Source organism: Ochotona princeps, chromosome 10, assembly GCF_030435755.1.
Source record: "Ochotona princeps isolate mOchPri1 chromosome 10, mOchPri1.hap1, whole genome shotgun sequence".
Taxonomy (NCBI): domain Eukaryota; kingdom Metazoa; phylum Chordata; class Mammalia; order Lagomorpha; family Ochotonidae; genus Ochotona; species Ochotona princeps.
In genome coordinates this window covers 14,146,404-14,173,479 of record NC_080841.1, presented here as the reverse complement: position 1 = coordinate 14,173,479, position 27,076 = coordinate 14,146,404, and the positions used below count along the sequence as shown (strand labels likewise).

Here is a 27,076-nt window from a genome sequence, read left to right as displayed (position 1 = left end):
TGGCTGCTTGGGGCTGAAGATGCCCCTCCATCTGTAACGCTAATTGCGTGTGTGCCCTTTACTGTTTTCTCTTGTAGTTAGAGAATCCGAGGACCCCTTTTGTTCTTCCTCCAGGTTGCTTGATGGGAGGCATGATGGCTCCAAAAGACATAATGACGAACACACATGCTAAGTCCATCCTCAACTCGATGAACGCCCTCAGGAAGAGCAATACACTTTGCGACGTGACCCTGAGGGTGGAGCAGAAAGACTTTCCTGCCCACCGCATTGTGCTGGCTGCCTGCAGCGACTACTTCTGCGCCATGTTCACCAGCGAGGTACGTGGTGAGTTACCCCAACACACAGGAAACTCACTCACAGGACCTTGTCCTGGTCTCATTTCACTGGGTAAGATAGTGGTAGTCTGATACAGTTGTGGTTTTTGAGAAGGCAGTGTTTAAATAGGCAGGCTGTGGGTAAATAATGACCGTGCTATCATTTTCTCAGCACTGGATTAGAGATAATAGCAATGCATATTGCATCACACATGCTTGTTGTGAAGATTGAAAAAGCTGACATGCTAATAGCTGTTCAGTGGGCACAAAATATGCAGTTCTTAGTAATTGGGATTTTTTTTATTGTTTCCAAAACTTGCCTTCAAATTTTTGTAAGATTTAAACTTTTTAAATACTTTATTTATTTTTATTGCAAAGTCAGATATACAGATTGCAAGAGACAGAGGAAGATCTTCCATCCGATGTTTCACTCCCCAAGTGAGCACAACAGCCGATGCTGAGCCAATCCGAAGCCAGGAGCCAGCAGCTCTTTTGGGTCTCTCACATGGGTGCAGGGTCCCAAGGCTTTGGGCCTTCTTCGACTGTTTTCCAAGGCCACAAGCAGGGAGCTGCATGGGAAGTGGAGCAGCTGGGAATAGAACCAGTGCCCATATGGGATCCTGGCGTGTTCAAGGTGAGGGCTTAAGCCGTTAGGCCACGGCACCAGGCCCAAGGTTTAAACTTTTCTTTCTTTCTTTTTTTTTTTTTAAAATTTCTTATTTTTTATTGTAAAGTCAGATATACAGAGAGGAGGAAAGACAGAGAGGAAGATCTTCCATCCGATGGTTCACTCCCCAAATGACTGTAACAGCCGATGCCGAGCCGATCCGAATCCAGGGTCCCAAGGCTTTGGGCCATCCTCGACTGTTTTCCCAGGCCACAAGCAGAGAGCTAGATGGGAAGCTGGTCTGCTGGGATTAGAACCAGCGCCCATATGGGATCCTGGCGAGGACTTTACCTGCTGGGTCACCGTGCCAGGCCCCTAAGGTTTAAACTTTTAAGGTAAATACCCATTGGGGTTAGGGAGGAAGAAAGGAAGAAAACAAGAGAAAGGAATTTGGAGCTCATCCCATTGTTGTCAGTGTGTGAATAAAATCAGTATTTGTTCTGCCAAAGTGGATTATAAGGTGATTTTTAATCAACAGCTAAGTAGGTGTAGAGGCTGTAACTTGGACAGAGGTACTCCAGAGTATAAGCAGTTAACAAAGGGAGTTAGGAAAAGCCTGGCTGATGTCATCATTGGGATGTACCAGGTGAAGCTGCTGCCTGTAGCGCCGGCATTCCCAATGGGTTCTGGTTTGAGTCTTGCCTGCTCCGATCCAGCTCCCTGCTGATCCACCTTGGAAAACAACAAAAGATAGTCCAGGTGCTTGAGCCTCTGCTCCCATCTGGGAGACGAAGTGCCAGTTTCATGGCTTCAGCCTTGCCCGGCCCAGCCACCGCAGCCATTTAGAGATTGAATCAGAAGGCAAGATATCTCAGTGTAATTATGCCTTTCAAATAAATTAAAATAAACCTTAAAAAGGAAAAAGCTGGGCCCGGCGCAGTGGCGTAGTGGTTAAAGTCCTCGCCTTGAACATGATGGGATCCCATATGGGCGCCAGTTCTAATCGCGACAGCCGCACTTTCCATCCAGCTCTCTGCCTGTGGTCTGGGTAGTGCAGTCAAAGACGGCCCAAAGCTTTGGGATCCTGCACCTGCGTGGGGGACCTGGAGGAAGCTCCTGGCTCCTGGCTTCAGATTGGCTCAGCTCCAGCTGTTGCAGCCACTTAGGGAGTAAACCATCGGATGGAAGATCTTTCTCTCTGTCTCTCCTCCTCTCTGTATATCCACCTTTCTAACAAAAATAAATAAATCTTAAAAAAAAAAAAAAAAGGAAAAAGCTAGCTTCACAAACGAAAGGGGAGTACACACAAAGTATTAAGACAGACAGTTGAAAAAATTGCAAAATAGGGCCTGGCGACATGGCCTAGAGGCTAAAGTCCTCACCTTGAACACGCCGGGATCCCGTATGGGCGCCGGTTCTAATCCTGGCAGCTCCACTTCCCATCCAACTCCCTGCTTGTGGCCTGGGAAAACAGTCGAGGATGGCCCAATGCATTGGGATCCTGCACCCACGTGGGAGACCCGGAAGAGGTTCCTGGTTCCCGGCTTCAGATCGGCGCAGCACCGGCCATTGTTGCGGCTCACTTGGGGAATGAAACAACGGACGGAAGATCTTCCTCTCTGTCTCTCCTCCTGTCTGTATATTTGATTTTCTAATAAAAATAAATAAATCTTAAAAAAAAAAAAAAAAGAAAAAAAATTACAAAATAATCGAGGGGTAGGATTTTGGTGGTGGGAGAATTCCAGTCTCTCTGAAATTCTACCATAAAATTCAAAAGTTCAAAATAAAAATTAAAAAAAAAAAAAGACAGTTGAGGAGCTGGCACCATGTGGCACCATGGATTGAGCTGCCATTTATGACTGTGCCAGTCCAGTTGTGGCCATCCCACTTGTACTCTGCATTCCTGTGAAAGGCACCTGAGTTGGCAGTGAAGGATGGTCCAAGTGCTTGGCTCCCTGGGCTCTTTGAGCCATCAAGTGGGAGAGCAGGGTGGAGTTTCTGGCTTCAGCTTGCCCTCTGGGGAGTGAATCAGTGAGTGAAAGATACCCTCTCTATTGTTTCACCTTCCAAATAAATCAACAGATGACTCTTTAAAGAAAAAAAAGGAGACAAAAAAGAATTAGCTGCCTGACAGAACACTCAGGATGCAGAATGAAGCTGTTGACAGTACTAGGAGGTGCTTTTAGAACACTGAGCAGAAGAAAGCACTGCAGAAATGTTTAGAAAATAGACTAAAATGAAATAATCTTGATTTCTGTTTTTACATTTAGTGGTGAGTACGTTGGTATGTATCCTAATACTTGATAGTGATTCATACACCTGAAATGTGTCATTATAACAAGACAGTGTTAGCCTCATGGCCTTAGGATGTTGCTGCTGGATCTGATGAAAGAGGCGGAATCATGATGATGATAACCACTTCTCAGAGGCCACCACCTGTGCCAGTGTTGGGCTGCACATCACACTTGCCAGGAACAAGTACTATCATCTTACTAAGGAAAGACCAAGAGGCTATTGCCTGCAGTGCCAGCATGCCGTATGGGCAGTTTGAGTCCTGGCTGCTTCAGTGACCTTCTGGTGTTCCTGCAGAAGCAGCGAAGATGGCCCAAGTGGTTGGGCCTTGGCCACCCATGTGACAGACCAAGGTGGAGTTCCAGTTGCTAGCTGTGGCGTGGCGCAGCCCTGGCCATTGTGCCATGGGGTGTGAACCAGCAGATGGGAGCTCTCTTTCTCTGTTTCTGCCTCTCTGTGTAACTCTGCCTTTAAGGGGAAAAAAAAAAAGACCAGACCTCACGTATTTTCCCAAAGTCAGTTGGCTTTCAAATGCTAGGAGATGGGATTTGAGTCTATACTTTCTGACATTAAAGCCCAAGCAATTTTTATCAAGATTTATTTATTCATTTATTTGTTTATTTGGAAGGCATAATTACAAATACATATTACATCTGCTGGTTCACATCTCAAGTGGCCACAACAGCTGGACTGAGCTGAGGCAAAGCCAAGAGTTTCATCTGAATCTCCTGTGACAGTGTAGGGGCCTACTCATTGGGGCTGTATTCTGCTTTTCCAGGTTTATTAGCAGGGACATATACTGGCACCCTACTGTGCCTTCTCAGGTTCTGACATATGAGTTTATAGTCTAGTTTCATTCATTTATTTTTAAGTGTTTATTTTCATCTGCTTGTATGTAGGAGCAGCAGAAAGAGCATTGCCCAAATGCCTGCAGCAATCAGGTCGGGCCAGACCAAAGGCAGCAGCTGGCCAGAAACCCACCCTGGTCTTCCTACTTAGGGTGGTAGGGACCCAGATACTTTGCTTCTGCTGCCTTCCCAGGCACATCCACAACCTACTAACAACAGAGCACCTGGGACTTGGAACTGGCAAGCTGATACAGGATGAGGACGATGCCAAGCAATGGCTTCACATGCTGCACTACAACTCCAGCCTCTGTAATCTGATTTTAAAGCCAGCATACTTTATCATACTGTGAACCAGCACTCAATTACGTGACTGAGAGGATAAACAGACACCTAACAGGTCATTCCAGCTCCTCCAGGCTGGCTTGCACATGACCTTGTGAGATAGAGGCTTACAGAGCCCTGTGCTGTCCCTCCAGGAGCATCAGAAGCAGCCGGCGTCTGACTAGACGCAGAGTGTCACCCAGCAGCTACCAATCATGAAGTGGACTTAGTCTGCTGACTGCTAATTACATGCTGTCCATCCTGTTTTGTGTTGGCTTGGAGAAAATTTGGGTTCTTTTTAACATTCAGAAATTAGTAATGTAGAGGAAGTTTTTTTTTTTTTTCTCGTCGTGTCTTTGAAAACTGATAACCAGCTAGAAAATGCCAGATGGTTTTGTCTTTGCTCTTCAAAGTGATTGATTTAAGGGAAAGAGTCTCAAGGCCCCTTACTTCTCTTGGCAGTTCTGTGTGAACCCTAGCTGCCATCCAATTTCGCTGGGCTGATGTGTAAAAGAAGGTAGTTGAGCTAGATGGCTGCCTTGTTCTCTCCCCGCCATGAAGCGCTCCTCGTATGTTTGAAAGCCTGCAAAACTCAGGCCAGGAGGCAGGGTTTTATCTGTCTCTTACTGATCAAGTCTTTTCATATCTTTGAACCTTAGGTCTGTCATCTTTTAAATATCAGTACACAATAAAATAGATTATAAAAAATAAATAAATAAATAAATATCAGTCCATATAACCTTACTAGTTTGCTATGAATATCAAATCATGGTAAGTTACAGAACTATACTGAAAAGTTGTGACATAAAATATAAATGTGAAAAGCTGGTGATGCCAGCATCCCATGGTGAGTCCTAGCTACTCCACTTCTGATCCAGCCTCTTGCTAATGTTCCTGGGAAGGTAGTAAGTACTTGGGCTCCACTGCCCTTGAGGGAGACCAGGATGGAGTTCCTGGCCCCTGGCTTTGGCCTGACCCAGACCTGGCTGATGTGGCCATTTGAAGGATAAACCAGTAAGTAGAAGATATCTCTGTCACTCTGCATTCCAAATTAATTAATTAATTAATAACGCCTTAAAATATCTTGTGTATGTAAATATGAAGTATGTGATTGCTGTGAATTTATATTAGTAAAGATCATTTCTATGTTTAAACCATTTAACTCATGGAAATAGGTTTATTGAATGAAAACCTTCAGGGAATCATGTATTTCAGTATGGTGAGCACTGACTATTTGATATGTTAGGACACTGATTGCTTGGAAATCACTTATACTATGTCAAATGTTAATAAAACCTAGTATGTTTTTCTAAAACAATACTAGTGAGGTTTTTTAGTGTTGGAGGTTGGTTTTGTTCTTGGCTTTAGAAAAGTACACTTTTATTCTCTGGGCTGGTGGAGAAGTGTCCTGGGATTTTGTGAGTAATGTGAATTTTTAAACTAAGGCTAAGATCCAGTGAAATTGTCACAGGTAGTCCATATTTGGATAACTTTCTATTCCATAGGGTCGAGGATTCCTGCTGTTAACTAAACAATTCTTATGGACCTGTCCTCATCTGTGCTTAGAATTTTCAAGATCTTCAGGACTGACCATACTACCAGCAATTCAGTAACCTGAAAATGGCCCCCTGTTTTGAAAAACTAGCACCCAGTTCAGTTGTACTCAGTGTTACAGAATGGCTGAGGGGATGATCTGTGTGTTCCTGTTCAGCCTTAGCAAATGTCATCCAAGACAGAGGACAGAGTGAGGGACTCCTGGAAGGCCTGGGGCCACAAACTCCTGGTCTCCCACAGCCATGAGAATGTAGTGATTCTGGTTGTCTTCAGTGTTCATGGGTGTTAGTGCCATATCCATGGAACTTTTGCACTCTATATCTCGCTTTAATATGATGTCAGCATTTTTAGCCAACTACTAATAAATTTGATATTCCAGAAAGGGATCACCTACTGTGTATATCCAGAGTACAGAAAGCTACAAATACAGATCATGTTTGCTTTATAAAAATCAGACAGAATGATTTTTTTAAAGATTTATTTATTTCACTTGCAAAAATTATGGAGAGAGGATGAGTCAGAGAGAGAGAGAAAGAGATCTTCCAGCCACTGATTCACTCCGCAAATGGCTGCAGTGGCCAGATCCAGGCCGGTCTGAAGCTGGGAGCCAGGAGCTTCTTCTGGATCTCCTATGTATTTGCAGGGGCCCAAGCACTTGGGCCATCCTCCACTGCTTTGCCAAGCACATTGTAGGGCGCTGGATCAGAATTGCAGCAGCCCAGACTGAAACTAGCACCCCTGTGGGATCACAGTACCACAGTTAGATTAGCTTGTTACGGCACCACGCTGGCTCCAGAATTTTTTTGAATGTATATTCAACTCATATCATGAGCCTTTAAACTTATTCTGGAGATACTGCCTTTTCTTGTGAAGTCATTACCATTTTTCATACCCTTTGAATTCTTAGCTTTCAGAAAAGGGGAAGCCGTATGTTGATATCCAGGGTCTAACCGCGTCTACCATGGAAATCCTGCTGGACTTTGTATACACAGAAACGGTGCATGTGACGGTGGAAAATGTTCAAGAACTGCTTCCAGCAGCCTGTTTGCTACAACTGAAAGGTACAGACATTAAACTTACTGTTGTTCATGGCAGAGTATCCCTGAAAGTACTTGAAATCATTGCTGCAAACTTAGGAAAATTTTGAAGACAGACTTTGGACACTGACGTTGGCTGTCGCCCATGGTTTTTGTTTGAATCCCAGAGCATCGAATGTTATTGGCCGTGTAAAGGAACCTCTGCACCTGTGAGCACCTGAGAGCACTGACCCTTCTCTGTTTCTCAGAAGCTGGAGGAGGGGACAAGATAGACATCCCCTTACATTCGTGGCTGTAATACCCTTCCTTGTAATGAAATTAAAGACAGTGACACTATTTGTCACCTGCATAGATGCTATTTATTTGTGAGGGAAGCTGGGGGAAGTTTTCATGGTTAACCCTTTTATTTCTTCAAGTTTTTTTTTTAACCATGTATAATACATATCAGAAAACAAAGTCTAAATCAGCACTCAGCTTGAAAGTGTAGCATTTTCAAAGGATAGAAATGGTTTTCCTTCAGTTCTCAGTGTCTATAACTTTCAGTTGCTTTCATAATGTTCACCCTTGATATGCACATAATTTAAATATTTTCCATTTTTTTTTAAGATTTATTTATTTTTATTGCAAAGTCAGATATACAGAGAGGAGGAGAGAGAGAGAGGAAGATCTTCCGTCCAATGATTCACTCCCCAAGCGACCGCAATGGTCGGGGCTGCGCCAATCCGATGCCGGGAACCTGGAACCTCTTCCAGGTCTCCCACACGGGTTGCAGGGTCCCAAGGCATTGGGCCATCCTCGACTGCTTTCCCAGGCCACAAGCAGGGAGCTGGATGGGAAGTGGAGCAGCCAGGATTAGAACCAGCGTCCATAGGGGATCCCGGCGTGTTCAAGGTGAGGACTTTACCCGCTAGGCCACGCCGCCGGGTCCAGCATTTTCCATTTTTAAGACATGACTTTAAAAATTAAGGTTTTGCATTAGTGCACTGTTATAAAACTAAATTTATAGTCTAAACTTTTCAATTAGAGGAAAACTTTTTTTATTAATGTCTCCTGTTTTTTCTTTACTAGAGTCAATTTTTTTTTTTAAAAAGTTATTTATTTTTATTAGAAAGGCAGATATAAAGAGCAGAGGAGAGACAGAGAGGAATATCTTCCGTCCGATGATTCACTTCCCAAGCAGCTGCAACAGCTGGAGCTGAGCCAACCCGGAGCCAGGAGCCAGGAGCCTCCTCCGGGTCTCCCACGCTGGTGCAGGAACCCAAGGCTTTGGGCCGTCCTCAAATGTTTTCGCAGGCCATAAGCAGGGAGCTGGATGGGAAGCAGGGCCGCCAGGATTAGAAATGGCGCCCATATAGCATCCCGGCATGTTCAAGGTGAGGACTTCAGCTGCTAGGCTACCGTGCCAGGGCCAGTTAGTAAATTTTGATGTAAAATAGAAGACAGGTACATTGTGCTGAATTAATAATGGCTTTTGAAGCTTGTTTTCCAAGAATTTCATAGGCGTTTTTGTTTCATTATGCCAGTGTCCTTGTATAGTTCATCTTGCTAGAATGATTTTAAACATGAGGAAGAGAAGGTGTAAGGTTCTTACTCTTGCTTGAAGCCTCAGAGCACGTGAGGCAGAAGTAAGATCTGAATTCATGTGCATAAGAGTTCTTCCCTATTTCCTAGGTGTGGAGTCACAAAGACTGAGAGCCAAAACAGGAGGCCAGTTCACGCCTGGCCACATGTGCTGAAGTGTTCACTGCCTGTGTTTGTCCTAGGTGTGAAGCAAGCCTGCTGCGAGTTCCTAGAAAGTCAGCTGGACCCTTCCAACTGCCTGGGTATCAGGGATTTTGCTGAAACTCACAATTGTGTTGACTTGATGCAAGCAGCTGAGGTCTTTAGCCAGAAGCATTTTCCTGAAGTGGTACAGCATGAAGAGTTCATTCTTCTAAGTCAAGGCGAGGTGGAAAAGCTAATCAAGTGCGATGAAATTCAGGTACCAGTGTGACTTGGTGATGTGCGTTCCTGAACCATTATGAAACTCGCAGATGGTGGAGTTATCATGTTTCTGTAACAGAGCCTCAAAGCAGGTGTCCATCTTAGCCTCAAAGGTTTTATTTAACCCCAAACCTGTATATATTGAGCCTATTTGCATATTTATGGAGATTTCGTCACTTTCCGCAGTTAAATGTTTGATGCCAGTGGTGAATAATCACTATTAAACTGAGTGTAAAATGAACAGAAATCAGAAGTACAGTACATGGCTGCTGAACCCCTCTGCTGCCCATTCACTCCTTCGCTTTTTTTTTTTGGAAGATTTATTTATTTTCATTACAAAGTCAGATATACAGACAGGAGGAGAGACAGAGAGGAAGATCTTCCGTCCGATGATTCACTCCCCAAGTGAGCCACAACAGCCAGTGCTGCGCCGATCCGAAGCCGGGAACCTGGAACCTCTTCCGGGTCTCCCACGTGGGTGCAGGAACCCAAAGTACTGGGCCGTCCTCAACTGGTTTCCCAGGCCACAAGCAGGGAGTTGGATGGGAAGTGGAGCTGCCGGGATTAGAACCGGCGCCCATATGGGATGCCAGTGCGTTCAAGGCGAGGACTTTAGCTGCTAGGTCACGCTGCCGGGCCCCCATTCACTCCTTTTCATACACTCACTGAGAGTGTCTGCTATGTAGCAGTCACTGTGCCAGCAGTATGGCATTCTTAATTTCAGACAGTTCACAACGTAGTAATAGTAGCAGGTATGCAAACATTTTAAGAATATAAAGAGAATAATAATGAGTATATAAGATGAGGAAATCACATAGAAGAAGAAACCTTTGTTTAGGTGTAGACCAAAAAAAAAAAGACAAGACAAGACATGAGTTTGAAAGTGAGAATCTGCATAATCAGGAACCAGAGCCAGACTGCCTTGTGAGAAGAAGTGTGGACAGGAGGAGGGGCATGCGCCCTGGGTGTGAGCAGGCTGGCACTTTGCCCAGCAAAGGAGATGGCTGCTGCCTCGCCTGACAGGCATGTAGTGTCTTAACTCAGCCTGAAGAATCATCTTTAATGCATACAGGTCTGTAGTTAGGCCAAGAGCTGGAGTTAGAAGTCCACATGGAAGATACCTAGAGTCAGGGGTTTGTCACCGGCCTGCCCTGCCTGGGAGACACTGGACTGAATTCCTGACTCTTACAGGTATTTAGGTAATGAACCAACAAGTGGAAGATCACTTCATTCCCCCTTTTTAAAAAAAAAATCTTATTTATTTGAAAGAGTTAGAGTGATCAGTCCATTGGTTTACTCCCCAAATAGTCATAATGGCTAAGGCTGGGCCAGGCTGAAGCCAGGAACCCGTAGCTTCCTCTAGTTCTCCCATGTGAGTTCAGGGGCCCTGGACCATCCTTTGCTGCTTTCCTAGGCACACCAGCAAAGAAATGGATTGGAAATGTAGCAGCTGGGATTGGAACCTTTGCTGTATGGGATCGCATATAGCAGCCTAGCTTACTATACCACAACACTGTCCCCAAATATCATTTTAAAATATGAGTGGAGTTTAGTGGCATATACCTAAGCAGATGTACCTCTGTTTTAATAAGAGATGGTAGGGCCCGGCGGCGTGGCCTAGAGGCTAAAGTCCTCGCCTTGAAAGCCCCAGGATCCCATATGGGCGCCAGTTCTAGTCCCGGCAGCTCCACTTCCCATCCAGCTCCCTGCTTGTGGCCTGGAAAAGCAGTTGAGGATGGCCCAATGCATTGGGACCCTGCACCCGCGTGGGAGATCTGGAAGACGTTCCAGGTTCCTAGCTTCGGATCGGCGCGCATCGGCCCCTTGCGGCTCACTTGGGGAGTGAATCATCGGACGGAAGATCTTCCTCTCTGTCTCTCCTTCTCTGTGTATATCTGGCTGTAATAAAATGAATAAATCTTTAAAAAAAAAAAAATAAGATATGGTAGAAAGAATCACAGTTTGGGATCTGGTATTGTGGCTTAGCTAGTTAAACCACCACTCACAACTCCCATATTAGAACTGGTGCCCATGAGATCCTGGCGTGTGTAAAGCCATGACTGATGGGACCCGGAGTGGTGGCCTAGCGGCCTTGAACGTGCTGGGATCCCATGTAGGCTCCAGTTCTAATCCCGGCCGCCCCGCTTCACTTCCAGCTCCCTGCTTGTGGCCTGGGAAAGCAGTCAAGGATGACCCAAAGCCTTGGGACCTTGCACCCACGAGGGAGACCTGGAAGAGGTTCCTGGCTGTTGGCTTCGGATTGGCTCAGCTCTGGCTGTTGTGGCTGCTTGGGAAGTGAATCATCAGATGGAGGATCTTCCTCTCTGTCTTTCCTCCTCTCTGTGTATCTGACTTTGCAATAAAAATAACCTTTAAAAAAAATGATAGAGCAGCAGAGAGAGAGAGAGGATCTACGGTTCACTCTCCGAATGCCACAAAAATCTGGGGATAGACCAGGAGCCAGGTCCATCCTGGTTTCCCCTGTGGCTGTCAGGGACCACATTCACTGACTTCCGCACACGGTAGCAGGGAGCTGGGCATAAGTAGAATAGCTAGTACTGACACTGGCACGCATACATGATTCTGGCAGCTCATGCAGCAGCTTCACTTTGCTGTGCCACCACACTGCCCTATTACCTAACATTTTCAAACTATAGATTTTGGAATAAGCTGGGTGGAACATAGAGCACAAATAGCAGACCTTATTCAGGAGTTGTGATGGTCTGTGATCCTGCTGTGTCACTGTGCATCACTGAACGCTGAGGCTGGTGCTTGCTTCCTCTCTGGAATGACAGAGGAGTGTCACATTGCTTTTTTTTTTTTGCTTGTACCAGCCAGAAATAGGAACCAGATGTCTGACTCCCTCCTGCCAACACTTCCTCTTATTAAATCAGCAGTGCTAAGCAAGGAAAAGCAGCACATCATATTAGTGAACAAAATGGGCTTTATAGAGTCCAGCGGGGTTGAGTCTCCACTGTGGGATGTTTGTTACCAAGCTGCTAATTTTTAGTTTCCTGCTCTTTAAATACATACGGCTCTTCTGACCCTTAAGCAAGAATGTCAGCTCCCCATGTTAAAGAATTCCTTGTGAAATTTAGCGAGGAGAATGAAGCGTTACATTGGAGGATTTTTTTTTTCTCCCAATGTAGCTGTTTTCTCTGCAGTTATAATCCAGAGTTAGCCAGTAGAACATTCTGTCTTCAGTAAAATGGAGAGTGTCTGATCATGAGTGCAGAAAATTATTGTTTTTAGAGAATTGTATTTTTTTGGTTATTATTTGAGAGAAAAATCCATCTCCCATCTGCTCGCTCCTTTGCCCTATATCTACAGCTGCCAGGCTAGGCTAACCCCAGAACCAGAAGCTCAGTCTAGGGCTCTGATATGGGAGGCAGGAACCCGGCTGTCGACTTGTCACTGCTTCTCCAAGGGCCCACTTTAGCAGGAAGCTGGGGCCAGGAGCAGAACTCAAAGTTGAACCTAGATACTCTCATATAGGACACAGGTGTCCACTGCTAGGCCAAATATTTGCCTTTCTCCCCCCCCCCCCCCCCACCTTTTTAGTGAAACCGGTGAGTTTCTCTGTTATTTGGGAAGTAGGGAAAGGAAGAACTCTCTTGCCTGCTGGTTCATTCCCCACATGCCTGCAGTGGTCCCACATGATTGGCAAGGACCCAGCTACTTGAGCCTGACCAATGCATCCCCCAGGTTCTGCATTAGAAGGAAGCTTGAATCAGGACCTGGAGCCTGGACTTGAACGCAGGAACTCCACATGAGACACATGCATCATCAGCAATGGTTTAACCACTAAGCCACAATGCCCACTTGTAATTAATTTAACCAGAAGTAACCGTGCCTGGCTAGTAGTTACTTCACAGAGCAGGGGAGTGCATGTACTCTTCTCTCTGCTGAGGAACCTTCTCTTACTCTCCCTGGCTAGTTACTTCCATGCATCAGATTGCAGTAGGGATGCCATCCCTGACCTATCCATTTAAATTAGAGTCTGTGGTCTTCTGCCTACTACCTTGCCAATTTAACATAGGGTTTGTTCATTCTGATTGAACAGTTGTCTCCCCAGCTTCCAGAGAACAGCTGGAACTTAGCAGGGGTTCAGTAAGTCCATAAAACACATGAGTTTCTGAAACATTCTTCACATCTTCGAAGTCCCACAGTTCCTAGACAAAGTTCACAGGGTGGTCTAGTCATAGTGACGCTGCAAGATCTCTCCATGCCCCATGCTGTAGGAGTTGGTGGAAGGGAAACAGGACCTGAACTCCAGTGCCTGTCTGGCAAGTCTTGCTGTTAGCATATTTCCTGTGGCATACAGTAGCCTTCCTAAGTGTGTCTTACCTTACCCAGATCATCATACGTAAGCTTAGACCTAAGTTTCCCCAGCAGTTGGCACAGTGCCTAGTACATAGAAGTTGCTCCAATGCTAATGAACAAAGCTGTGGAAGCTGCTGGGTTCCATGTGGTGAGATCAGGGAAGCACCTGCTTTATAGGCTTGCGTGTACACTTTGAGAAGGGAACCTGGAGGTCATAGGATGAGGAGTAAAAGTTACAGTAAGGGCCAGTTTTGAACAGGGGAACAGGTTCTTCACAAGTGCTCCTTTAAGTCTTAGGAGTGAATGACCCAAAAGAATTCAGGGATGGGAAAAATGTGTTAGTGAAAGCCAACATATGACTTAGACTTTTTTTTTTAACCATGTTGACTTTAATTTGTTTGCTCAGCTGTTTCTGAGAAGATTGAAACTTAGCTGTTTCCAAAAGATAGGAAGCAATCATGTTGGGTCACTGAGAACAGGACAGAAAAGTGAACGTTTTAAGGTCATGAGTTACTTGGAAAAGCAGAGATGGTGATATATAGTTTTACCTTTGCAGGTGGATTCTGAAGAGCCAGTCTTTGAGGCTGTCATCAATTGGGTGAAACATGCCAAGAAGGAGCGAGAAGAGTCCTTGCCTGACCTGCTACAGTATGTGCGGATGCCCCTGCTAACCCCTAGGTACATCACGGATGTAATAGATGCTGAGGTAAGGCACGGCAGATACTCAAGATCAAAGTCTAGACCAGCTGATAGCTCAGCATTGTGGCCTTGGGGTGGATTTAATTTTTTTCAGTTTGAGAGAAGAATTGCCATTCCCTGATTCACTTCCCCAAAAGCCTGCAATAGCTGGGCCACGCTGAAGCTGGCAACCAGGAGCTCCATCCCAGTCTCCCATGGGATTGGCAGAGACCCGCCAAATTTCTTGAGCCCTCACCTACTGCCTCCCAGAGAGTGCATTAGCAGAAAGCGTGAATTAAGACTAGAGCGAGGCCTTGGACCTGGGCACTCTGGGACGCGACGTGGAACAGGCAGGTTAGCTGCTGTGTCAGACACCCACCCCTTATTATTTTAACATGGGCACCCAGGCTCCTGCTTGTCTCCTTGGCATGCCCGAGAGGATAGTGCTGGGAAGGCCTGAAGCATATTTCCAGAAAAAGTTAATTGCCAGGTAAGTCAGGTTTCTGGCTCAGATGGAATCTGTGCTTTTAATTGTGTGTTTGTTCGTCTAATTGTTTACTTGCTCCTTGGTGTTTTTATTCACGTAAAGAACATCAGATAATTTTGTTCCCTTCTGCATTAAGCATAAATTATTTCTAATTGCTTAGCAAGCATCTTGATTTTTTTACCTGTAATAAAGTCAGCCTAAAAACATTTGGATACATTTTAGATAAACATCATATTGAGTTCATTGATAAAAGTGTTTCCAACACAAGTTCTTGATAGAACATTTTAAGAACTTTTACCACCTGTTAGCTGACCCACACTTGAGGGGAATGCTGATTTACTACATAAAGGAAAGACTGGGCTCGGCGCGATAGCATAGTGGTTAAAGTCCTCACCTTGAACGTGCCGGGATCACATATTGTCACCAGTTCTAATCCCGGTGGCTCCACTTCCCATCCAGCTCCCTGCTTGTGGCCTGGGAAAGCAGTTGAGGACAGCCCAAAGCCTTGGGACCCTGCACTCATGTGGGAGACCTGGAAGAGGTCCTGGCTCCTGGCTTCGTATTGGCTCAGCTCCAGCCGTTGTGGCCACTTGGGAAGTGAAACACTGGATGGAAGATCTTCCTCTCTGTCTCTTCTCCTCTCTGTATCTGCCTTTCCAATAAAAATAAATAAATCTTAAAAAAAAAAAAAAAAAAAAAAAAAGGAAGGACCAAGCTGGTGAATAGGTTTCTGCTGCTGGACCAACCCAACCCTAGGGCTCTTGAGAACTTGACCACAGTGTGGATGCTCACCTTAGAAAAGTCGCAGGCTGGTCCACTCTCCACGTTTTCCTTCTATTTATAATTTATTTCTTACAACCCCATGCATGTCTGCTTAGTGTCTAGTATTTCACATGATACTTTCAAGAATAGACTCAAGAGCCACACAGGGCCTGCAATCCTGCATTCACTACGTAGGGCAGGTCATGTAATATGTTTGTGCTTCAACTTAGGAAAAAGAAAAGATTTATTTATTTGAAATATAGAATGACAGGGAAATCCTGCATCTGCTTGTTTACCGCCTGCCCCCAAATGACTACAATGGCCAGGGCTGGGCTAAACCCTGGAGGTTATTCCAGGTTCCCCCATGGATGCAGGGACCCAAACGCTTGGGCCATCCTCCATTGTTTTGCAAGTTTATTATCAGGGAGCTGTATCAGAGGTGGAATAGCCATATGGGATGCCAGCATCACAGGCGATGGCTTTTACCTGCTACCCCACAAAGCCAGACCCTCCGATATTTTCTTATCTGTAAAATGGAGAGGGAAATAACAGAACACACCTCTTAAGTTGTTGTATGAAATACATTAATATGTGAAAAGGTTTAGAGCCATGTCTTGAACGTAACAATTTGCTACTGTTGATTATTTAACTTGCCATTTTGTGCTGAACTTTTTTTTTTAAAGATTTATTTATTTTTATTACAAAGTCAGATATACAGAGAGGAGGAGAGACAGGAAGATCTTCCGTCCGATAAATCACTCCCCAAGTGAGCACAACGGCCAGGGCCGTGCCGATCTGAAGCCAGGAACCAGGAACCTCTTCCAGGTCTCCCATGCGGGTGCAGGGTCCCAAAGTCCTGGGCCGTCCTCGACTGCTTTCCCAGGCCACAAGCAGGGAGCTGGATGGGAAGTGGAGTTGCTGGGATTAGAACCGACGCCCATATGGGATCCCGGGCCTTTCAAGGCGAGGACTTTAGCCACTAGGCCACGCCGCCGGGCCCTGTGCTGAACTCATTTAGGTTAATACATGTGCTATGTAATTAGTGCTTGCATGAGTCAGGATCTCCCAACAGGAAGATGGTGCTCAAAATAGGCACATTTAAGGCTGATGCACACGTGTGTTGGCACATATATACATTGGTGTATAGATACACACACGCACACACATACACAAAGATGTGGATGATTTTGTGAGTTAGGCTGCCAGCTGTAGTGCTGGCATCCCATGTGGGCACCGGTTCAAGACCCAGTTGCTCTAACTTCAGACCAGCTCCCTGCTAATGCTCCTGGGAAGGCAGCAAAAGATGGCCCAAGTCATTTGGCCCCTGCACACATGACAGCCTGAGGGAGATTTCTGGCTCCTGTCTTTGGATCAGCCCAGCTCTGGCCATTTTGGCCATTTTGGGAGTGAATCAGCAAATGAACAACCTCACTGTCTCCCCCTCTTTCTGTAACTGCCTTTCAAATAAGTAAACAAATTTCTAAAGGGGTTGGGAGGAGAAAGGAGGAAAGGAAGAAATCAAGGAGTAATTGCCAGATCCAGAAACAGTGTTATATAGAGTCCATACCTTCTGAAGAACCATGCCCTTTGGTTAGGCCCATCCAAGCCAGAGGTTACAGGGCAGGGGAAATAGGGAGGGAGAGAGAGGGAAAGATCGAGATCCTCTGTCCACTGGTTCACTCCCCAGGTGGACACGACTGCCAAGCAGATACTTGAAATAGTTCACATTAGTCCAGACTTGTGAACCAAGGAGCAGAGAAGCATACAGAGTGGATCTGAAGAAGTAAACAAAAGGCGTCTAATGCACAGCCCTGCTGCAAATAGACGTGGGAGTTGGGACCATGCTGTGAGCCTTCGGGAAATTACTTTAGACAATCTGTACTTCAGAGCCTGCAGGACCAACATCCTATATAGACACAGATTCAAGTCCCGGCTGGTGCACTTCCAATCCACTCAGTGGAGGAGAGCCTAAGTGCTTGGGTCTCTGTTCCCCTGTGAAACACCTGCAAGAATCTCCTGGTTTCAGCCTGTACTAGTCCAGCTGTTGTGGCCATTTGGGGAATAAGCCAATGGATGGAAGACCTCTCTCTCACACAAGCTGTAATTCTGCCTGTCAAACAGACAAAATAATTATTTTTCTTTAAAAAGAAAAGAAAAGAAAAGAAATTGTACTTCTCTCACCCTAGAAAATAACAAATGCATGTTGGTTTTCCCTTGAAATTCTTCTTATATTCTTTTTTTTTTAATATTTATGTTTATTACAAAGTCAGATATACAGAGAGGAAGATCTTCCGTCAGGTGATTCACTCCCCAAGTGAGTACAACAGCTGGTGCTGTGCCAGTTCAGAGCCAGGAGCTAGGAACTTCTTCCAGGTCTCCCACACGGGTGCAGGGTGTCAAGGCTTGGGCCATCCTTGACTACCTTCCCAGGCCACAAGCAGGGAGCTGGATGGGAAGTGGAGCTGCCGAGATTTGAAGCGGCACCCATATGTGATCCCGGCGCATTCAAGGTGAGGACTTTAGCTGCTAGGCCACTGCTCTGGGCCCATGAAATTCTTCTTATATTCTTACATTTACACAATCCCTGGAAAGTTGTACAAACTCATCAATATAGTTACAAGTGCCAAAATGCATAGGAAATTAATGTATCTTTTTGTGTGTTGATTTATGTAAGGTGTTACCAAAACAATAATAGGGCGGGCATTTGGTGCATTGGGTCAGATGCTGCTCCGGATGCCTGTATCCCATGTCGGGGGGGCCAGAGTTGCACTCCTCATGCCACTCCCCTTCCAGCTTCCTGCTGATGTGCACCCTGGGAGGTATGGGACATTGGCTCAGATCCCTGAGTCCCTTCTCCCACTTGGAAGGTCTGGCTTGTGTTCCTGTCTCCTGGCTTTGCCCTGGCCCATTGCTGGCTAGTGTGGGCATTTGGAGAGTGAAACTGCAGTTGGAACCCCTTTATCTGTCTCTCTGCCTCTCAAATCAGTGAAAATTAAAATTTTTGATAGGTAAATTTTTTAGCCATTTCTCAGAATAACAGCATAGTTATCTGTAGTAGCAGGGCTTTAGAAACTGGTTTTCTATATTAAAATTGAAAAAAAAATTTTTTAAGATTTATGTATTTATTTGAAAGGCAGTTTCATAGAGAAAGAGAGGCAGAGAGAGGGAAAATCTTCCTTCCATTCCCCAAGTGCAAAGTTAGGTGCCAGGGGCTTCTTTTAGGTCTCCCACGTGGTGCAGGGGCCCAGTCACTTGCGTCATCTGCTGCTGCTTTCCTGGGCAAATCAGAAGGTAGCTGTATCAGAAGTGGATCAGACGGTACCCAAACCAGTGCTTACATGGGATGCTGGTGCTGTAAGCTGTACTTAACCCACTGTGCCACAATACTGATTCTGAGAAATTCATTTCTTATGTCATTTACCCTCCTGCAATATGAAGAGTGGCTCTTGTGTCTCACTCACCATCTGCTGTCTTTCAGCCTTTTATCCGCTGTAGTTTGCAGTGCAGGGATCTAGTTGATGAAGCCAAGAAGTTTCATCTGAGGCCTGAGCTGCGGAGTCAGATGCAAGGGCCCAGGACGAGAGCTCGTCTAGGTAAGCTGGCTGCTCGGCAGAATGAAGGGCTGAGTCTCAGTGGCTGATTTTTTTTTTTATAATTATTATTATTATTTGAAAGGCAGAGTTACAGAGAGTCAGATAAAAAGGTCTTCCATCCACTGGTTCATTGCTTGAATAGCTTCAGTAGCCAGAGCTGAGCCTACCTGAATCCAGTAACTTTTTCCAGGTCTCCCACATGTGTACAGGGGCCCACAGCCTTGGACCATTCTCTGCTGCTTTCCCAGGCCATAAGCAGGGATGGGAAGTGAAGCAGCCAGTACTTGAACTCGAACCAGCACCCCAGTGAGCTGGCAGCACTGCAGGCAGAGGATTAGTCTGTGTGCCACTTTACAGGCCCCTACATTTGGTCTTTTGAAGTCCAAGTTGCTTAAAAAGATTCAGATCACTGACTCTCCTAAATGTCTTCCTGAACATTGAATTGTTCAAACTTCCAGCAAGTTGTTCTTACTTTGTAGAGCCAGTGCACAAGGTAAGAAATACTTTGTCAGAATAATTCTTAAGGGAAAGAAGAGTCTTGTAAAGGCTCTTTTGGAAAATGAGAAAGACTTCCCTGTAAATGTTTGTCTTTGGTTACTTGGTGGTTTGGATAGATCGGCAGGGAATGTGATCATACAATAGATTCAACTAGAAAGCTAAATGTTCATGGAAAAGACGTAAAAAACTATTGTTTCCAGGCTAGGGTACAGCACCTTTTAGCACACACAGAAGCCAAGGCTGGGAGTGAGCCTGGTAGGGAATTCTTTCGGATGCCTCTGTTTGGCTGCAATACCTAGTACACATGAGAGCCAGGGCTGGAGGTGAGCCGGTTTTGGCTAGGCCACAGCATTAACCAGCAAGTGCAAGAAGCAGGGCCGGATACAGGCACAGTAGGGTTTCATGGGGATTGTCTCAACTAGGCCACAGAATCTGCTATTGCACACAAAAAATGGGGCTGACGACAAGCCAGTCCAGGCTAGGCTGCAGCAGCCACTGGCACACATGAGAACTGAGACTGGGAGTGGGATGGATTGGGCAGGCCAGGTAGGCGTTCTTTGGGATTACCTTGACTAGGACACAGTACCTTGCAGTTTATGTGAGAATCAGAACTAGGGGCGAGACTGACCAGGAAGCTATACCCACTGGTACTTACATGGGCTAATGCAGGAGGCCGACTGAGTTGGACCCTGTACGAGCTGGCACAGGTGAGAGCAAGGTCTGAAGACCTCCTAGATGGGGTTTCTTAGGATGCTCCTCAACTAGACCGCTGTGCTCAATCCCTGACCTCAGGGAAAATAACATACACATGTGATCCAGTCTCGGAGCACATGTTGAAGGACAAGGCCACCTCAGTTGCTGACCCTTATGCAAGAATGAAGAACATATTCAGATGAACGTAAAAGTCAAGACAGCCCTGTCATCTAAACCGACAGAAAAGTTCAAGTACCTCATCAAATGAAGGATGAATAAACAGTTTGAACAGCACTCCTGGCTAGGCTCTACAGCAAGCACCTAGATCTGTGGGCACACTGAAGTAGGCAAGGACAGCCAACAGGCGTTAGAGTTTTCAGCTCTGGTATAACAAAGCTGACAACTTCTCACAATAAGCAAAGCTACTCAAGAAACACCCTTGGAACATTTTTTTCCTACAAGGGGTCAGGGAAGAGACTCACATCCGTGCTGAGGTGGTGTGACAGCAAAGGAGGGAAAACGCAAATGTTTATCTTACCCACCGACCACCAACCCTTTCCATCCTGATCAGAATCAGAAGCCCACGTGGGAATGTAATCCTGTCATTTTCGTAAACAAATATAAAACAATAATCCTCAATATTCACCTTTTTGGTTGATATGGTTGAGATGTTCCTTCTCTGTTAGAAAAAGGAAAAAAACAAACCAAAACAAACAAACAAAAATACATGTCTATACCCTGCGTCAGGATTGTGGTGTGGCAGGCTCAGTTGCCACACGCAGTGCTGACATTGCATGTCACAATACCAAATGCAGTCCAAGGTGCTGCTTCCCTTCCAGCTCCCTGCTAATGTACTTCGGAAAGTAGCAGAACATGGTCCAAGTACTTGGGAGAACGGATGGAGTTCCAGACTCCTCTCTTCAGCCTGGCCCAGCTGCAGCTATGGACAAAATTTGAGAAGTGAAGAAGCAGATGGAAAAATCCCCATCTCTCTACCTCCCACTTTCTCTGTCACCCTGCCTTTCGCGTAAAAATAAACCTTTAAATAAGGGAAACAATACTCTCCATGTGAGTTTTCCAGCCTGGGAAAACTTGGAGTACCTGTAACCTCCCACTCATACTTAAGGCTGAAGTCATCCAGGTGAGTTAGAATGGTATAATGGTATGTTCAACTTGTGTTTTTTTTTTTTAAGATTGATTTATTTTTATTGGAAAATCAAATCTACAGAGAGGAGGAGATAGGGGAAGATCTTTCATCTGCTGATTCACTCCCCAAGTGGCTGCAGTGGTCAGAGTTCAGCCATCAGTAGCCAGGAGCCTCCTTGGGTCTCCCATGTGGGTGCAGTGTCCCAATGCTTTGGGCCGTCCTCAGCTGCGTTCCCAGGCCACAGGCAGGGAGCTAGATGGGAAGCAGAGCTGCCAGGATTAGAACCAGTGCCCATATGAGATCCCAGCACATTCAAGCCAGTACTTCAGCCGCTAGGCTACCGCACCAGTCCCCCAGCTTGGTTTTCCAGAGGTTTTTTTTTTTTTTTAACACCTTTATTTGCTTTAAAAACATAAGACTTCTTGTACAATAAAGCATAAGCATGTTTCATCTACAAAGTCAGAATATCTTCCTCATGGAACACGCAGGAAGAAAGGAAAAACACACACGTGGCAAAGTAGTCACAGATTACCTCTAAAATAATTAAGACTTTTGGCCAGAAAAATTAATCTTTTGAAAACAAAAGTTTTAGTATTTCTCAGACATTTAAATTCCAGAGATTCGGGCCCAGTGCCGTGGCCTAGTGGCTAACGTCCTCACCTTGAACACGCCAGGATCCCATATGGGCGCCGCTTCTAATCCCGGCAGCTCCACTTCCCATCCAGCTCCCTGGTTGTGGCCTGGGGAATCAGTTGAGGACAGCCCAAAGCCTTGGGACTCTGCACCCGCATGGGAGAGCTGGAGGAAGTTACTGGCTCCTGGCTTCAGATCGGCGCATCACCGGCCATTGTGCTCACTTGGGGAGTAAACCATCAGATGGAAGATCTTCCTCTCTGTCTCTCCTCCTCTCTGTGTATCTAACTTTGCAATAAAAAATAAATAAATTGCAGAGATTAATGTCCTCAAGAGCTAGAACCCAAAACAGAAATAATGTCTTCTTTAAAAAAATTTTTATTACAAAGGCAGATATGCAGAAAGAATGAAAGAAAGATCTTCCATCTGCTGGTTCTCTTTCCAAGTGGCCACAGAGGCTAGAGCTGAGCCAATCCAGAGCCAGGAGCCAGGAGCTTCTTCTGAGTCTCTCACACTGGTGTAGGGTCCCCAGGCTTTGGGCCATCCTCTACTGCTTTCTCAGGTCACAAACAGGAAACTGGAAGGGCGGTGGAGCAGCTGGGACATGAATTGGTAACCATATGGGATCCCATTGCTTGTAAGGAAAGGATTTAGCCACTGAGCCATTGTGCCAGGCCCAGAAATATTGTCTTATTAGGCAGTCTTGTAATCCCTCTCTGATTGCTTCTCCCAGCCACCTTAAACAAGGTGTCTTAGACTTCTCCATGCCCTTCCCTGTGGGTAGTTACCCAGGTAGGGATGATGAGGTAACCTGTCTTTTTCTACCTTTGTCCTTAGGAGCCAATGAGGTGCTGCTGGTGGTTGGGGGTTTTGGAAGCCAGCAGTCTCCCATCGACGTGGTTGAAAAATATGACCCCAAGACTCAGGAGTGGAGCTTTTTGCCGGTAAGTAAATGGACAGAGTGTGGAGGGAGAGTTGAAAGGTGCTCACACTCCAGTGGGAGCCTTAAGAGCACCCTGACACTGCCACCCCGCGTTGCTGCACTTGCACCAGAGATGTGCAGGGGACCGAGCTGTTGAATCTTTAGAGAATTTGACTTCAGAAATATAACCCCATGTCACGTGACGTTGTTTACCCAGCTACTTATGTGCCTTTCTGAGCTGCCTTCAGGCCTGAGTGTGCTTCTACTGAACTTACCGTTAACTTGTATTAAATTGGAGATGGGCATTTGATGCATTGGTTGAGATGCTACTCGGAACACCACATCCCATATCAGAGTTCCTAGTTCATGTCCCGACTCCACTGTTTCCCAGCTTTCTATTGATATTCCCTCTGGGAGGGTGAGGATGACTGCAGTTCTTGTCACCCACATAGCAAACCCAGATTGGGTTCCCAGATCCTGGCTCCTGGCTCCTGGCTTTGACTTGTCCCAGCCCCAGCTAGTGCAGACATTTGGGACTTGAATCAGTGGGTGAGATCTCTCTCTCTGTGTCTCTCTTTCATATACATTAAATAAACAAAAGTGTTAATGCTAAACTGAGCTCGTGCTCAGCTAAACTCAGAAACTGTATTACTCTCCCTCAGTATGTCTATTTCTATGTTGAATGAGTAATAATTTCTGAGAAAACATGGAAATTTTCTTATCAATTCTCCTACCCATTAGAGCCTTTGAATTCTAGCCCTTTGATTAGCAGTAGGGGAGTACTTGTGCAGTGTATGGAAGGGGACCAGCCACTTAGCCCAGTGCCTTAGGGAAAGAGATACTGGACAGGAAACAGCTATGAAGCCTTGTTTAAGCCCTGGAAAGAGGGAGATGTGTAGGTCTCTGTGTCTAAGCATGGCGCAGCAAGCCTTGCCATCAGTAGATGGTCACAGGCCACTTGGGGAGGAGCCACTGCTTCCAAGGAGAGTGGGTAGCAGGTAGCAGGTGAGGAACCAAGAATATGAGTGGGTAGAATTAGGAGGGGCAGCAAGAGCCCTGTGCACCTCTTGTCTTCCTAATCCACAGAGCATCACGCGTAAGAGACGTTACGTGGCCTCAGTGTCTCTCCATGACCGGATCTATGTCATTGGTGGCTATGATGGCCGCTCCCGCCTCAGTTCGGTTGAATGTCTTGACTACACAGCAGACGAGGATGGCGTCTGGTATTCTGTGGCCCCTATGAATGTCCGGCGAGGCCTTGCCGGAGCCACCACCCTGGGAGGTAGGTGGGGTTGGTGTACAGGACCCTGACTCCCTCTGATGTGACTGGATGAAGGTTCTCACCTCTCCTCCTGTTATGAATTTATCCTCCACATTTCATGTTCCTAAGGCCACATCTCCCTTTTTCCCCAAGAACTATCAGTTTTACAGAAGCTGTTGAGTATTTGTGGATATTTCAGCCCTTACGCAAGTTGGTAAATTCCAGTGTGCTCACTGGGCAACTAGGAGTAGTTGTCTTTTTATAGACTCCCAAGTAATTTCCAAATACCTTGAAAGATTTCCTCTGACCCTGTTCTTTTTATGTTTCTTGACTCTGCTGTCTTCCTGTCTATAGGACATAAATGCTCTGTTTTAGCTCCTAGGCATTTGAACAACCTGTGAAGAATTTGTGAGGAAAAAGCTCTTGGAAGTCTTTCTCTGACAGTCTTTAATTTGTTCATTCTGAACAGAAATGATCTATGTCTCTGGAGGCTTTGACGGAAGCAGGCGTCACACCAGTATGGAGCGATATGACCCAAACATTGACCAGTGGAGCATGCTGGGAGATATGCAGACAGCCCGGGAAGGTGCTGGTCTGGTAGTGGCCAGTGGAGTGATCTACTGTCTAGGTATGCAGTCTGGGTTGTAGGGGTTGGACAGGGCTTACTGGGTCTGGCCTCCGTTTGGAGACTCGTTTTTGCCAGAATTAAGTTTGTAGATTCCTTCAGCTGAAATCATGGTATGTTTCTGTATTTCGCTAGCAGAGGTTATCTTCTCTGGTAAGCAAAAGGTTTTCAGTCTATTAGAACTCTTTGTGGGACTACCAAAACTAAATGAATCAGCTAAGGCACTCTGGAGAAAGGCTGACAGGGACTGAGCTGAAGGATTTTCAACTCTTTCTGGATTGGTCTCCACTCTGTCTTCCAGGAGGATATGATGGCTTGAATATTTTAAATTCAGTTGAGAAATATGATCCTCATACAGGACACTGGACTAATGTCACACCGATGGCCACCAAGCGTTCAGGTAAGCCCAGTCAGACCTGAGGGAGGGCAAGTAGGTGGTGCTGGCTGACCCACGAGTGCACAATGTGTTGGGGGCCCAGGGCAGGACACCAGGAAATCAAATTCACTGGGTGCCTCATGGAAGTAACAGTCAGATGCCAACCTTCTCTGTCTGTCCTCCCAGGATATTAGGATACCCAAGACTCATATTTGCAACTGGATCATAAACTTGAAGACAGAACCCTTCTTGTTTTATTCTGGTGGGGAGGGGTTTCTCTCCCTGCATTCTGGCCTACAAGAAGGGTTTTATCTATAACATTAAAGTGCATAGGAACAGAAGAGTAGTCTTCACTGAGAGCTAGCTTGGCTTACCTGTTTGTTTGAAAAGCAGGGTTACAGAGAGAGAGGGAGAAACAGAGAGCAGCTTCCATTTGCTGGTTCACTCCCCAAATGGCTGTAATGGCCAGGACTGGGCCAGTCCAAAGCTAAGAGCCAGGAACTCTGTCTGGGTCTTCCATATAGGTGGCAGAGCCCGTGTCCTTGGGCCATCTTCTGATGCTTTCCCAGACACGTCAGCAGGAAGCTGAATTAGAAGTTGAATAGAAGGACTCAAACCAGTTCTCATACAGAGTGCTGCCATCACAGTGTCTGGGAAAGCATCAAAAGATGAGAGCCTCTTGAAGTGGAATGGGATGAGTTAAAACAAAGAAGAAAACATTTGTTTACTTTCTCTGGTTGAAAGTTGCTTCAGAGCCGTAGTCACAACTGCTTTTCTTCCTTTAGCCTTTATTTCCCTTCTTTTCTTGTCTTTCTTTTCTCTGAATGAAGAGGGCTAGGGTCCAAAGTGAATGAAGGTGAAGAAGAGAACTGTTTCAGTTTTTATCACTTTAAGTCCTAGCTAAAGAATTTAAAAATGGAGTAACCTGTGCTGCACTAGATCATTCTAGGCCCATCTGAACCCCATCCATGTCCCTCATCTATCCTAAAATTCTCCTAGCCATAAGTGACCAGGTTTTATTTCTAGATTTCAGATCGGAGGCTTAATACCATTTGTTTGCTAATGTGCTCTTTTCCCCCAGGTGCTGGAGTAGCCCTGCTGAATGACCATATTTATGTGGTTGGGGGATTTGATGGTACAGCCCACCTTTCTTCTGTTGAAGCGTACAACATCCGTACTGACTCCTGGACAACTGTCACTAGCATGACTACTCCACGATGCTATGTGGGGGCCACAGTGCTTCGGGGGAGGCTGTATGCAATTGCAGGGTGAGGATTCAGAAACTGGGCACGAGTCTGGGAGAACCGATCATCAACCATCATTTTTAGACAGAGACAGGGTTTGGGTTGGGGGAGACATCTCCTGTGACAACTTGTAAGGAAACGTTTGTATGGAGAGAAATAGAAGATTCATTTCTTTCTTTTTCACACTTAGATATGATGGGAATTCCCTGCTGAGCAGCATTGAGTGCTATGACCCCATCATCGACAACTGGGAAGTGGTGACATCCATGGGAACCCAGCGCTGTGATGCTGGGGTGTGTGTCCTCCGAGAGAAGTGACTGCTGTCAGAGCAGCAGCCGGAGCTGGCAGCCAGTCCAAGGAAGTTTGCAGGAGCATCAAGGATCCTTCCAGAATGTCTGGTTCTCACTATCTGAACAGGGTGATTACAGGCACCAGTGCAGTGATGATTGTACTTATTTGTGATGCCCACCCCCCTCATGCTGGTGGTTGTCTCTCAGAAGGGTGGGTGACAGACGGTCAAGGGAAGAGGTGTACCTTGTATGCACTTGCGACCAGATCACCCCCTCTCTGGACTGAAGAGCATTTGTTGTTTCTAACTTGCCATGTGCTTGGGAGAATATACATATATAGATGTTGTGCCTCGTTTATTGCAGAGAGCTGAGGTGAGTTTGGCCAACTAGATATGCACAGTGTACAGCCTAGATGATAGGAAGGGTACTAACTTGAGGAAGCGTGGCAAAATCCAAGTTGCTTTTCCCCCAGGGCAAGTATCTTTTCTAATCTCCAGGTAGCCAGGGACAGCAAGTTCCAAACTTTGGGGGTCCAAGAGAGGGACTGTCCTGGCACACTCTGACACGTTGCAGGATTGCTGTATCAGA

The 27,076-nt window shown here is 45.9% G+C and overlaps 1 protein-coding gene across 4 annotated transcripts; it reads left to right on the top strand.

Moving 5' to 3' along the window:
• Window positions 1-26,657, top strand: KLHL12 (kelch like family member 12). Of its 4 annotated transcripts, none has more exons than XM_058669018.1 (11): window positions 1-317; window positions 6,844-6,997; window positions 8,737-8,954; window positions 13,836-13,985; window positions 18,685-18,799; window positions 22,608-22,714; window positions 23,779-23,974; window positions 24,423-24,539; window positions 24,880-24,978; window positions 26,036-26,222; window positions 26,389-26,657. In XM_058669018.1, exons 1-11 carry the CDS (start codon window positions 123-125, stop codon window positions 26,513-26,515), a joined length of 1,665 nt encoding a protein of 554 aa, XP_058525001.1. In that variant the 5' UTR covers window positions 1-122; the 3' UTR covers window positions 26,516-26,657. The 4 variants fall into 4 exon arrangements, with proteins under 4 accessions (XP_058525001.1, XP_004578811.1, XP_058525003.1 ...); XM_004578754.4 differs by having other exon boundaries at window positions 6-317; window positions 24,423-24,581; XM_058669019.1 differs by lacking the exon at window positions 1-317 and adding an exon at window positions 4,196-4,216 and having other exon boundaries at window positions 24,423-24,581.
• Window positions 26,658-27,076: the final 419 nt, after the last annotated feature.

What these genes read in the sequence shown, in the direction of transcription:
- KLHL12 (XM_004578754.4), top strand. Translation starts at nt 123, where the DNA reads ATGGGAGGCATGATGGCTCCAAAAGACATAATGACGAACACACATGCT. An exon ending in GCGCCATGTTCACCAGCGAG is followed by an intron (nt 318 to 6,843) that starts GTACGTGGTGAG and finishes TTGAATTCTTAG; the next exon opens with CTTTCAGAAAAGGGGAAGCC. An exon ending in GATGGCCACCAAGCGTTCAG is followed by an intron (nt 24,979 to 26,035) that starts GTAAGCCCAGTC and finishes CTTTTCCCCCAG; the next exon opens with GTGCTGGAGTAGCCCTGCTG.